Below are 12,454 nucleotides of genomic sequence, written 5' to 3' on the forward strand. Positions count from 1 at the left end.
TACTTCTCTACAAACACACTTTTTTCCCTTTCCGCCATCACCACAAGGTAGATCTGTTTCCAGCTTAATTTTCCAGTCTCAAAAGCTATAAATGAGGTAGTTGAGATGAAAGAAATACTTCATATCCCTAACTGTTTCCACCAACTTTAAAAAATAGAGAAAAAGATCATGCATCAAACATTGTGCAAGAAGGGGAAAGGAGCTCTCTCTCCCAATTCTCCACCTTACTGCAGTGTTATCCTGCAGAGCTTTCTGTCCACATGGGCTCGACCATCCTTGATGTAGTTGTAGCCTTTTCAGGAGGGAAAAAGTCCCGTCCTATCTTTTCCTACCAGCAGATAAGATGATAAGCTCCCACTATGTGAACGTGTGTCCTCCCCCACCCCCCAAAACCCCCTCTTATTTCCTGTGTCCCACCAAAACTACTCTTGAGGGTTGGGAGAGTGTGACGCGGAGCGAAAACCTGACACAAAAACCAACAGAAACTACCGCCCTCTACTCTTGTGGGTATTATTGCTTTGTTCAGGAAAAAGCGTTCATGAAAGGGAGGGATCGTTTTTGCCAACTTCCTGCCAAACTTCTGCCTTTCACACAACGTTCAACTCTATTATTCAGCGTTTCCCAACTCCCTGGAGCAACTGTGTGAAAGAATCAGGGGGGAAGGAAGCAAGGGGAGAGATCCATTCTGTCAAAACATTCAGAGGGTTGGATCGAACCAGCTTTGATGAAAAAGAGAGGAGGGGAGCTGCTGCCTGAGGATGGGACAGCCCCTGCTCGGAGCTCCTTGACCCAATAACCACACCACCAGTGGCGGGATCCAAAAATTTTAGTAACAGGTTCCCATGGTGGTGGGATTCAAACTGTGGTGTGGCGCCAATGGGGCTGGGCGGGGCACGACAGGGGCATGGCCGGGCATTCCTGGGTGGGGCATTCCTGGGCGGGGCTGCGGCAAGGACGCAGCCACTGCGCCGGTCCTTGGGCGGGAAACAAATGCATGAAGGTGCAGGCTGCCACAGATGCCGGTGCACCTCCTGCTAGACTGCTTCAAGTTCTGCGCTACTGCTGAGAGGAAGGGTGTAACTAAGGCAAAAATCACATGGCAAAATCACCAATTAGTAACCCCCTCTCGGCACACACACAAATAATTAGTAACCTACTCTAGGGAACCTGTGAGAACCTGCTGGATCCCACTTCTGCACACCACACTCCTGGCTGGGGTAAATTATTTGGCCAGAGCTAACCGTTTATCATGCAGTCAGAAGCGTGAGGCACAGCATGGGATTTTGATATGATTTGGAACACTGGGTCTGATTTGGAACACTCTTATAGGCCCTGGCCAGCCTCTATTGGATGATGTCGCAGTGCCAAGCTGGGGACTCCTCCCTGCACTTCCAGGGCAGCAACTGTGGCCGTGATGATTCATGGCTGCTCTTTTCCCTGTGATTACCCAAAAAACTGGGAAGAAGGGGGACTGTAATAGGAATTAGCTGGGACTAAGTGACAAAGGTGGCTGGATCCTTATTTTAGACTCTTAGGATCGAAAACTTTGGTCCACTCCAGCTATAATTGTGTAAAGAGTCAAACACTATTGGATGTGGACAGTGGTGGGATCCAAAAATTTTAGTTTCAGGTTCCCATGGTGGTGGGATTCAAACTGTGGCATAGCGCCAATGGGGCTGGGCGGGGTACAACGGGGGCGTGGCCGGGCATTCCAGGGGTGGAGCATTCCTGGGCAGGGCTATGGCAAGGACGTAGCGGCTGCGCCGGTCCTTGGGCGGGAAACGAATGCACACAGGCGCAGGCTGTCATGCACGCCGGTGCACCTCCTGCTAGACCGCTTCATGTTCTGCGCGCTACTGCTGAGAGGAGGGGCGTAACTAAGGCAAAAATCACGTGGCAAAATCACCAATTAGTAACCCCCTCTCAGCACACACAAATAATTAGTAACCTACTCTCGGGAACCTGTGAGAACCTGCTGGATCCCACCTCTGGATGTGGATAAGCATCCCAGTCGAAAGGGAACCCGAGGAGCGTCCCACAGCAGATGAAAGATGTGTGTCAACATTTGCATATGCAGATCAGTGGCACATAAAATCAGCTTTCATTCACAGTTCTGCTTCACTGCATTAGGTCATATTTTCCACCCGCTTCAAACACTTCCATTATCAAAAGCCGTTGATCAGTGAAATGGCATCGCGAAACAGAGTGAGTTTCATCCCAGTTTTGCTTGATGTTCACATGAAAAGGGCGGTAATTATCAGAAAATTTACCTACCTGCCGAGCAGCAGAAACTCTCCAGCCAGCCCCAAGCGTCTCATCGCCATGAGTAGCCCTCGCACAGTCATGCCCTCACAAAAGCAGGCCACGACTCTCGCCTTGGGTAGATGACTTCTTAGCTTCTCCAACAGCCTGTCGAAGCTTTGCTCCCCTGCGTTGCTGTAGATCTTGTAGGAATGGGCGATGCAGATCCCTTCCTTGGCCGACATGTCTTTGAAGGCTTCCATTCCGCTTTCACCATAGTTTCCTGAACGAAAACAAACCCACCCAAAAGCGTTACTAAAATGTGAGTAAGAGGTGGTCCTACTGAGACCAAGGCTCATTCCGCACATGCAGAATAATGCACTTTCAAACTGCTTTCAGTGCTCTTTGAAGCTGTGCGGAATAGCAAAATCCACTTGCAAACAGTTGTGAAAGTGGTTTGAAAATGCATTATTTTGCATGTGCAGAAGAGGCCCAAGTATAATTCAACAGGCCATATCTTTGACTTGAAATAGGCCCCTTCCACACATGCAGAATAATGCACTTTCAATCCACTTTCAATGCACTTCGAAGCTGGATTTTAATGTGCGGAATAGCAAAATCCACTTGCAAAACACTTGTGAAAGTGGATTGAATGTGCATGATTCTGCATGTGCGGAAGGGGCCATCTTTGACTTGAAATAGAGTAAACTGGTTCCGAATCCTTTTTAGTTGGCCACCCTTTTCCCCCTTCCTCTTGTTGCTTCAATTTTCCATCAGTAAAAGTGGCAATAACAATGGGCTTATCTCATAAAGCTCTTAAAAAGATAAAAGGAGAAGGCACTTAGCTTTGTTTTGCATTTGTTTACAGTGTTGAAAAGTCTGAAACAGGCACGATAGAAGCTTTAGGCAAAGAAATGGCAGATATGTGTTCCATGAGGGCTCTGTTACATTTAAGTGCAGCGCACACAATATGCATTAGTTTATTAGCAGGTGCAATTATCATATCAGCGAACAGCAGCCTTGACATACAAGATTAAGCCTCAGACCTCTTGTTCCTTCATGCAGAGAGATAGAGAGACCAACAGAGGCCCCTTCCGCACATGTAGAATAATGCACTTTCAATCTACTTTCACAATTGTTTGCAATTTGTCTCTTGCTACCCATCTATTAGTTACCAGAGGGATGGCCTCACTTGCACGCTCCCTGGGAAATTAAGTGTCTAGCAACCAACTGCCTCCCTTTCCCTGGTGCCCCATTTTGAACAGTGTGCTCAAGCAGCGGAGGTCTATGTGATAGGCAAAGCAGCTAAAAGGACAAAAAGACAGGGTTGGCCAAACCCCCAAAGAACTCGCCACCCGACAAGGAGAATTACACTACTGGATGAGTGTTAATAACATCAGTGACTATAGTATTGCATATATACAATATTCACAAAGTGACATAAATTCATTAAAAAATGAAGTCCATTCATGAATCCATAAGGTTCTCCCGATGGTAATAATGTCATGTAAATATTTTCATTCACAGTCCAATGGAAAACAAGACTGGATATGGTGGAAAGGCAGTCCACTCAACATACTGCCAAATAGCACAGATTCAAAAGAGGAGCAAACATACTGCCAAATTGCACAGAGTCAAGAGAGCAGCAGAACGCCTGCGCACTGAAGGTGCGTTTTTGAGCCCCAAGTCTTCTTCAGTGCGTGTGCATTATATTATATTATATTATATTATGTTATGTTATGTTATGTTATGTTATTTGTTTGTTTGTTTGTTTGTTTGTTTAATTTTTGAGGTTTCTATACCGCCCCATCCCCGAAGGGCTCTGGGCGGTGTCCAGCAGATAGAAGTAACAGTATAAAATAATTAAAACATTAAAAGGCAGCAATAAAACCAGAGAGTAATTCTAACAATTAAACAGTGAACATTAAGAGGATGAAAATATGAATGGCGTCCAATATCCCAATTTTAAGATTCCCTCCCCCCAAAAAAGTATTAGTACTTGTTTCCAATAAATATCATTCAAATATTGCTATATGCTGCCAGACTATGCTAAAAGTCGTTCACTAGATGTCCCTTCTTGGATTCTTTGTAGGCAAAGCAGCTACCAGCATTTAAAATAGTAAAAAAATTATTAAAATGAAACAAATCGACACAGTGAACACCCCTGGTTGATCTATGCGCTTATTTTCACAGACGAAGCCAGCATTAGATCATTGGTTAAAACTATAATCATGGTGAGACCAAAGAGGCACCAAGTTAAACATATAGATGTGTCCCCCCCAATGGTTTCCCAATTTCCTTGTAAATCAGACAAAAGAAAAGGAGAATCTGAGGTAAAAATAGGCCCCGTTCTGGTTTTGTGAATGTTCCAGGTGCACAGAACGTGATTTTAAAAACCAGCATCCAGGTTAAAATGAAATTGTATTCATGGGTAGAATTGGGAGGGGAAATTCAGTAGTCTGGAGACCTGTTGTACATTTGGGAGAAGTCCAGGTCCCATATTGAAGTGCTAGTCCTAACCTGATAGCTTAGCACGAGTGTGTCAAGCAGGAGCCTGGCATCGAGCAGAGAAGCATCAGGAGGGATGGGGGATGAGGAGGCAGATGGAAAATTACTTCAGTTTTCCCTAGTTAACCAAGGAGAGGTACCCCAGGCCAGGCGGCTTTACCTCAGTCCTCTGACCTTGAGTCCATCCTGCATTCCTTTTTTTTCACACCTTCTGTAGTGTGGGATAGGGAAAGGGAGGGGAAGGTGAACAGGGGTTGATATACTGGGGTTGTTTGGAGTGGGTCCAGAGGAGGGCAACCAAAATGGTAAAGGGTCTGGAGTCCATGCCCTATGAAGAGAGGCTTAGGGAGCTGGGGATGTTTAGTCTGGAGAAGCGTAGGTTAAGGGGTGACGTGAAAGCCATGTTTAAATATTTGAAGGGATGTCATGTCGAAGAGGGAGCTAGCTTGTTTTCTGCTGCCTCAGAGACTAGGACACGGAGTAAAGGATTCAAGGTGAAGGAAAAGAGATTCCACCTGAACGTTAGGAAGAACTTTCTGACCGACAGGGCTGTTCAACAGTGGAATTTGCTGCCTCGGAGAGTGGTGGAATCTCCTTCTTTGGAGGTTTTTAAGGAGAGGCTGGATCAGCATGTGTCGGGAGTGCTTTGATTGTGTGTCCCTGCATGGCAGGGGGTTGGACTTGATGGCCCTTGTGGTCTCTTCCAACTCTATGATTCTATGATTGTACTAGTAGAACTGGCTTTTTCCCTACAGCCACTGATGTCTGCCCTTTGGTCGAATCCCCACTATCGTCTTAGCCAGGTTTCAGAACACAAACTAACCAGGTTTGAGGTCGTTTGAGTTCTGAAACCTGGCTAAGACGGTAGTGGGGATTCGACTGGGGAGATCGTCCCTCAAACCTGGTTAGTTTGTGTTCTGAAACCTGGCTAAGACGGTAGTGGGGATTCGACCAAAGACTTCTAAACCTTCAAGTTTACAGAATCTGAGTTGAGTTCCAGATCTGGGCCTTGCCAAAGTGACCCAATGCGATACTTCCTTTCAACAACAGAACGACTGAATTGATCGTTGAATACCTGCTGCACATTCCACAGCTCTGTGAGCTCCCACAGGGATTTTTACACCTAGAATTTAATTTGCCTAGTCATTGCATTGACTATCACATTAGCGAGCAGTACATTTCATTTTTTAAAAAATTCAAACCACTTGAATCTTTTGGGCGTCAAGTAAAATGCAGCTGTTGCCTCAAATGTGCCAAATGCAGATTTATTTTCCGTAAACCGAGTGGTAAGCGATGTCTCATATAACAACAAGGGGAAGTTCTTCAAATAATAATGAGACTCCTCACTGAGGTGTTACAATTTTCATTCAGGGAAGAAGAAGGGGGGGGGGGAGACAACATCTTTCTAACTTGGTAAATGTAACCAAAATAAAAGAATTGGGAATTCCCAGTTGGGAATAACTCCGTGGTAACTGTAAGCGCTTGAGGGGATACTGATGAAAACACAACGCAGCTTTGCAATCCCGACATTTTCCTCCAAAACATACTTGTCATGAATAAGCTCGGCCTGATCAATTTTTCATACAAATTACCCTGGCGGTGAGGGAGATTTCTGAGAGAATATGTATATTTAATTGCATCCGTATGTGGGTAGTAATGAAGATTTTTCATTGCTGGGAAATCATTTTCACTGTAATATCAATGATTCTCTCACATTTGTGGGCAGCCGTGTTCTCAAAAGTTTTCAGTTGTAACTTGGGAGAAAACTGCTGTAATGATCACGTGAGTGTGTAGTAGCTGTAAGCAGTAAAAAGTGTGCCTTGGTTTGCTCCCAGCCACTTGAAGTGGTTTTGTGACTGCCACTAAGTTCTATCCTCTCACTTACTCTAGCTTGCCCTTTCCCCACAGTCAGACTAAATGGTACCAGGTCTGCTCATCACCAGAGACAGGCCTAACCATTGAGCACTGTTCTCTCCCAGAGATAAAGCTAAACCACTCTGCCACACTACCATTCAAAGCTACCCTTCACTCTTTTTATTCTTCCTGAGCTAGACCTGAGCTGTCCCTGTCATGATATATAAAAAAGAGAGTAAAGTTTCACAAAACGGTCATTTCAAGTTAGCAGAAGTATGCAAAACCCAAGGCTGGAGACAGTCAGTCTAGGGGCGAAGGAGCAGTTAACCTTTAACATGATTGGTTAGTTCAACTATGACTCTAGACCAATGAGAGGCTGCTGCCTGGGCGGGGAAAAGTATCCTGTTGGATGTATGCATTGTATATGATATGCTAAGTTCAGTGAGTGACTGAGTCTAAGTTCAGTGTGTGTTCAAATTTGTTCTTGCGGAAGAGTTTTGTATAGTCTTATAGTCTTTACAGCATAGACTTGTGTAACCTTGCAACTGCTAAAGTAAAACCTTCCTATAGAGAGAACATCTTGAGTGGAGAATATTATTTTCCAAGTGTGATAGGAGGTTGCAGTGAGTGAAAGAAGACTATAGATCTTCTCATCTTACCAGAGTGACTCCATTTTGAACTCTACTGATAGCCCCTGGTCTCTCCCTGAGGCAGAACTCAGTTCTTTTTCCTCCAGTGTTCCCTCCAACAACTCATTCCCTTCCTTGAAGGTGCTTGGATGCTGTGATGATATACGTTTAAGAGTATGAGTTGATGGGTGGAGTTAAGAGACCTGAGAAAAGCAGTTGGAACTAAGACATGGAAGAGTTAAGAGTGAGAGCTCCTGGTCTGCTGCCAATTGTCCAAATTGCTCTTATTGTTAGTTGTTAATAAACTTGTTATAATTACAATGGTCTTTCTGCCTTCCATCATGATAGATGCTGAAGCGGCACTCCTATGGGCTCATCTGAGTGGCTGGCTGCTGGAAGTGATGTCGCAATGCCAGGGTACACTGGACAGATAGGTCCCCAAAACTCGTTGCCAACATTTGACTACCACCTCAGCATCCAAAGTGAAGATGCACTCGCTAAGTGCACTGACTTGACCACACTGCTGCGGTTTAATATATGTAAATGTGTACTGCTGACTTGCCAGTCCACTAATAGTGTTAAATGTAATTTGCATGAGCAGCAGTGGCATAGTGGTTAAGAGCAGGTGAATTCTAATCTGGAGGAACCGGGTTTGATTCCCTGCTCTGCCGCCTGAGCTGTGGAGGCTTATCTGGGGAATTCAGATTAGCCTGTGCACTCCCACACACGCCAGCTGGGTGACCTTGGGCTAGTCACAGCTTTTCGGAGCTCTCTCAGCCCCACCCACCTCACAGGGTGTTTGTTGTGAGGGGGGGAAGGGCAAGGAGATTGTAGGCCCCTTTGAGTCTCCTATAGGAGAGAAAGGGGGGATTTAAATCCAAACTCCTCTTCTTCTTCTTCATGAAAGAAACTGGAAACATTGCAAAAATAAAGACTTAGTTCATGCACGGGAGAAGGAAGATTGAAGTGAAAGATTTTCTGGATGAAACAGCAAAGTTTAGAAATTTGAAATCAAATTCTTCCTGGGATTGCACCATTGAATATATATATATATACATGTGTGTATGTGTGTGTGTATTTAACTTTGTTTCAAGACAATCAAATTAACAGATCAGTATCTCTTTAGGGGGAAAAAAAGGAAAAGAAATCTCTAGGGCTTCTCCATCAAACGACATCTGGGAAGCATCTCGTCTCCCTTTTGTTGTTGAATGCCATGAAGCACTGCAGGGCAAATCTGGCAAAAAAACCACAAAAGAACAACATGATACAGTCCTCCGACATCTTATTGGCAGGGCAGGATTTCCTGTCGCTGCTTCCATGTACTAACAAGATAGTAATAGGCACTAGCAAGGACATTTCTCAGGCAGGTTCTCATGTCGCTAACCTCAACGAGGGGAAAATGGGCTCTTTCACGCGCTGCGCAAGCCAGTCGATTATTCTAAAAAGGGCTGGGTAGACTCTCAAAAACTTCAGTAGTTTTAAGGAGGGGGGTGGGATGAACAGCTTGTGCTTTTCCCCCCCTCCCTGATAAAATTTAATACAATATGGCATCTAGCAAAGTGCCCAGAATTCACAATTTAACAGATTTCCCTTTCTTCTGTAGTGGTTTTTTTTAAAAAAAAAAAGCTCCACTCGCTGGGGATGGGAGGGGGGGAGAAGGGAAAGAAGTGATCAGAATTATATTATGTTGCATTTCTTTATGCAAATGTTTAAAAAGTATGGTTTTGCTGCGAGATCTTGGCAGGTTTGAGTGATTCCTGCTAGGGAAAAAGAGATGAACAGGGTGAAAATCTTCCTACTAGAGAAGTTACAATGCATCCCCCGAGGGTCGTTTGGCATAGTAATTCTTTGATTTAGCAACCGGTAGCTGCTTCCCCTTTGTTGATAGATAACACAGTACTGCCATCCATTCCTGCTTCTATCATACACTAGAACATTCTGGTGGCCATGATTCTTTGTGTGTGTGTGTGTGTGTGTGTGTGTGTGTGTGTGTGTGTGTGTGTGCGCGTGCGTACCCGCGCGTGGGCACACTCTAGGAAAGCTTAAAGGTTGCAGGAAAACAGGAAGAACCAATAGGAAATGGACGAATGAAGGAAACCACAGCCCTCAGTTTACAAACTTGAGCAAGGTGGTTAACGATAGAGGACGTTTGGGAGGACGTTGATTCACAGGGTTGTCTAAGTTGGAAGCGGTTTGATGGCACTTAACACAAGCACACATATTAGCATAGACCAGTGATGGCGAACCTATGGCACGGGTGCCAGAGGTGGCACTCGGAGCCCTCTCTGTGGGCACGTGCACACAGAGTTTGTCATGTGGGGGGCGGAAAATCATCCCCCCCCCACACAAACATCTAGGCTGGCCTGGGCCACTGAGCACAACATGCGCGCACCGCAGTGAGCAGGGAGGACTCGGCTGGCGGGCCTGGGGCCTGTGCTCCGGGTGGCTGCTGCCCAAGGGTGCGGGGACACAGAGGAGGCAGAGATGCTAGAGAGGCGCAGAGTGGTGCATGCAGGACTTGCTGGAGGCTAGACCAGGCTATCCCCCACTCGAGCAGGTGGGGAGGAGGAAGAGGGAGCCAACCGTTTTTTTCTAAACTAAAACCTCAGCATTCAGGTTAAATTGCCAGGTGGGCACTTTGCAATAAATAAGTGGGGTTTGGGTTGCAATTTGGGCACTCGGTCCCAAAAAGGTTCGCCATCACTGGCATAGATCTCACTTTTCTTGGAGGAGAACTTTCTCCAACTGAAGCGGCTCTTCCTTTGGAAAAGAGCCTGCAGGAAGCCTTCAAATTTGCAGCCAGGGACAGGGGGGATAGTAAAACCGTAAAATCGTGCAGAAGTCACTACCAGAGAATGTAGTGACGACCTTGAATGTAGTGAGCACGTGCCGCTTTAAAAGGGAATTAGACCGGCAGCTGGTTGGCAGGTGTATCAGAGGCTACTAGCGATGATAACTCATGAGAACCTTCATACTCAGAGGGTCAGCCTTTGAGTACCAGTGCTGGGAGGCAACTTCAGGAGAAGGCTTTAGCCTATGTAGTTGGCCATTGTATGAGACAGGATGCTGATTCAGAGCTTTTCTTATGTTCTTATGTCATTTTGTTTCATAGGGATGCCAATCTCCAGGTGGTACCCAGGGACCCCCCAGAATTAGAGCTCACCTTCAGACTACAAAGATCAGTTCCCATGGAGGAGGAGGAGGAGGAGGAGGAGAAAGAGAAGAAGAAGAAGAAGAAGAAGAAGAAGAAGAAGAAGAAGAAGAAGAAGAAGAAGAAGAAGAAGAAGAAGAAGAAGAAGAAGAAGAAGAAGAAGAAGAAGAAGAAGAAGAAGAAGAAGAAGAAGAAGAAGAAGAAGAAGAAGAAGAAGAAAGGTGGAGGAGTAGTGGTTTGGATTTATACCCCACATTTCTCTCCGGTCAGGAGACTCAAGGTGGCTTACAAGCTCCTTTCCCCTCCTCTCCCCACAACAGTCACCTTGTGAGGTAGGTGGGGCTGAGAGAGTCCCGAAGAACTGTGACTAGCCCAAGGTCACCCAGCAGGAATGTAGGAGTACAGTACACATCTGGTTCATCAGATAAGCCTCTGCCATTCAGGTGGAGGGGTGGGGAAATCAAACTCGGTTCTCCAGATTACAATCCACCTGCTCTTAACCACTACACCACGCCGGCTCTTTGGAGGGTGGACACTGTGACATTGTACCCTATAGTGGCCCCTGTCCTCCTCACCCCTATATCTTCAGGGGTTTCCCAACCTTAATCTGGCAACCCTACCCCACCACCAGTGGCCATGGAGGACCTGGCAGCCCTGCTGTTTCAGCTAATAATATAGCATTGAAATTGATCAAGAAGGCTACACCCGCCTCCCAAAGGATCTTCAAAACTTTCTAAAAAAGCATTCCGTTTTGAAAAGCTGCCTGGCTTTGAAGCCATGCAAAAAAGGTTTCCTTTCGCTGTAGAAAATACACTTGAAGCCGCAGAAGGCTGGCAAAGGCAAGATCAAAGCACACGCCACAGAGCTGAAAACCAGAAAGCCAAGAGGAACCGCTGTGCAAGTGAGCAAGGAACTGTGCAATACCATAGTATGCGGGAGGGTAGAAATTAGAAAATCTGGGAGGGGCAGAGGGCAAGAGGTGGGATCCAGCAGGTTCTCACAGGTTCTCGAGAGTAGGTTACTAATTATTTGTGTGTGCCGAGAGGGGGTTACTAATTGGTGATTTTGCCACGTGATGTCTGCCTTAGTTATGCCCCTCCTCTCAGCAGTAGCGTGCGGAACTTGAAGCAGTCTAGCAGGAGGTGCACCGGCGTGCGTGGCAGCCTGCGCCTGCGTGCATTCGTTTCCCGCCCAAGGACCAGCGCAGCGGCTGCGTCCTTGCCACAGCCCCGCCCAGGAATGCACCGCCCCTGTTGTGCCCAGCCACGCCCCTGTCATGCCCCGCCCAGCCCCATTGGCGCTATGCCACAGTTTGAATCCCACCACCATGGGAACCTGTTACTAAAATTTTTGGATCCCACCACTGCAGAGGGCATCTAGGGTGGCAGCAGCATAATGAGTAATAATCTGAGAGACTATTGAGCCCCTTCCACACATGCAGAATAATGCACTTTCAATCCACTTTCAGTGCACTTTGCAGCTGGATTTTACTGTGTGGAATAGCAAAACCCACTTGCAAACAATTGTGAAAGTGGATTGAAAGTGCCTTACTCTGCATGTGCGGGAGGGGCCTCTGTGTCATCCTAGCATGTGAAAATCCTGCAGAAATTTACTCAATGGAGTTGACTCGTAAGGGTGTGTCCTAACTTAAGGGTTGACCTGTAAAGGTAGGGACAGTTTTGACATTTGTATTCCTGCTGTTTCAGCCGGAAAGATTCCCCCTTGGGTTTTGATTCTCCCTTGTTTGAGTCCAGCCTGGGGTTCTTAATTTTTGCCCCATGTTTTATTTCTTCAAACTGTTTTCCCCATCCCCAGCCCAACCCAAAATGGCACATTTTTTTCAATGTTAGTGGAGTCAATGAATCAATAAAAAAGAGCATTGCTGAATAATAATAAGAAGGTTGGATTTATATCCCCCCTTTCTCTCCTATAAGGAAACTCAAAAGAACTTACAAACTCCTTTCCCCCCTCACAACAAACACCCTGTGAGGTAGGTGGAGCAGAGAGAGCTCAGAAGAACTGTGACTAGCCCAAAATCACCCAGCTGGCATGTGTTGGAGCGCACAAGCTA

The 12,454-nt window shown here is 46.1% G+C and overlaps 1 protein-coding gene across 1 annotated transcript in view; it reads right to left on the reverse strand.

Annotated features, from left to right (window-relative positions):
- The window catches only part of GRM5 (glutamate metabotropic receptor 5), a 341,429-nt gene that overhangs the window by 186,262 nt on the left and 142,713 nt on the right, over positions 1–12,454 (reverse strand). Inside the window, 1 exon segment of the mRNA XM_048494460.1 lies at positions 2,275–2,524. Within this exon segment, the coding sequence (XP_048350417.1) occupies positions 2,275–2,524 (250 nt within the window).

The sequence above is a fragment of the Sphaerodactylus townsendi genome, linkage group LG04 (genome assembly GCF_021028975.2).
Source record: "Sphaerodactylus townsendi isolate TG3544 linkage group LG04, MPM_Stown_v2.3, whole genome shotgun sequence".
In the NCBI taxonomy this organism is placed as follows: Eukaryota; Metazoa; Chordata; class Lepidosauria; order Squamata; family Sphaerodactylidae; genus Sphaerodactylus; species Sphaerodactylus townsendi.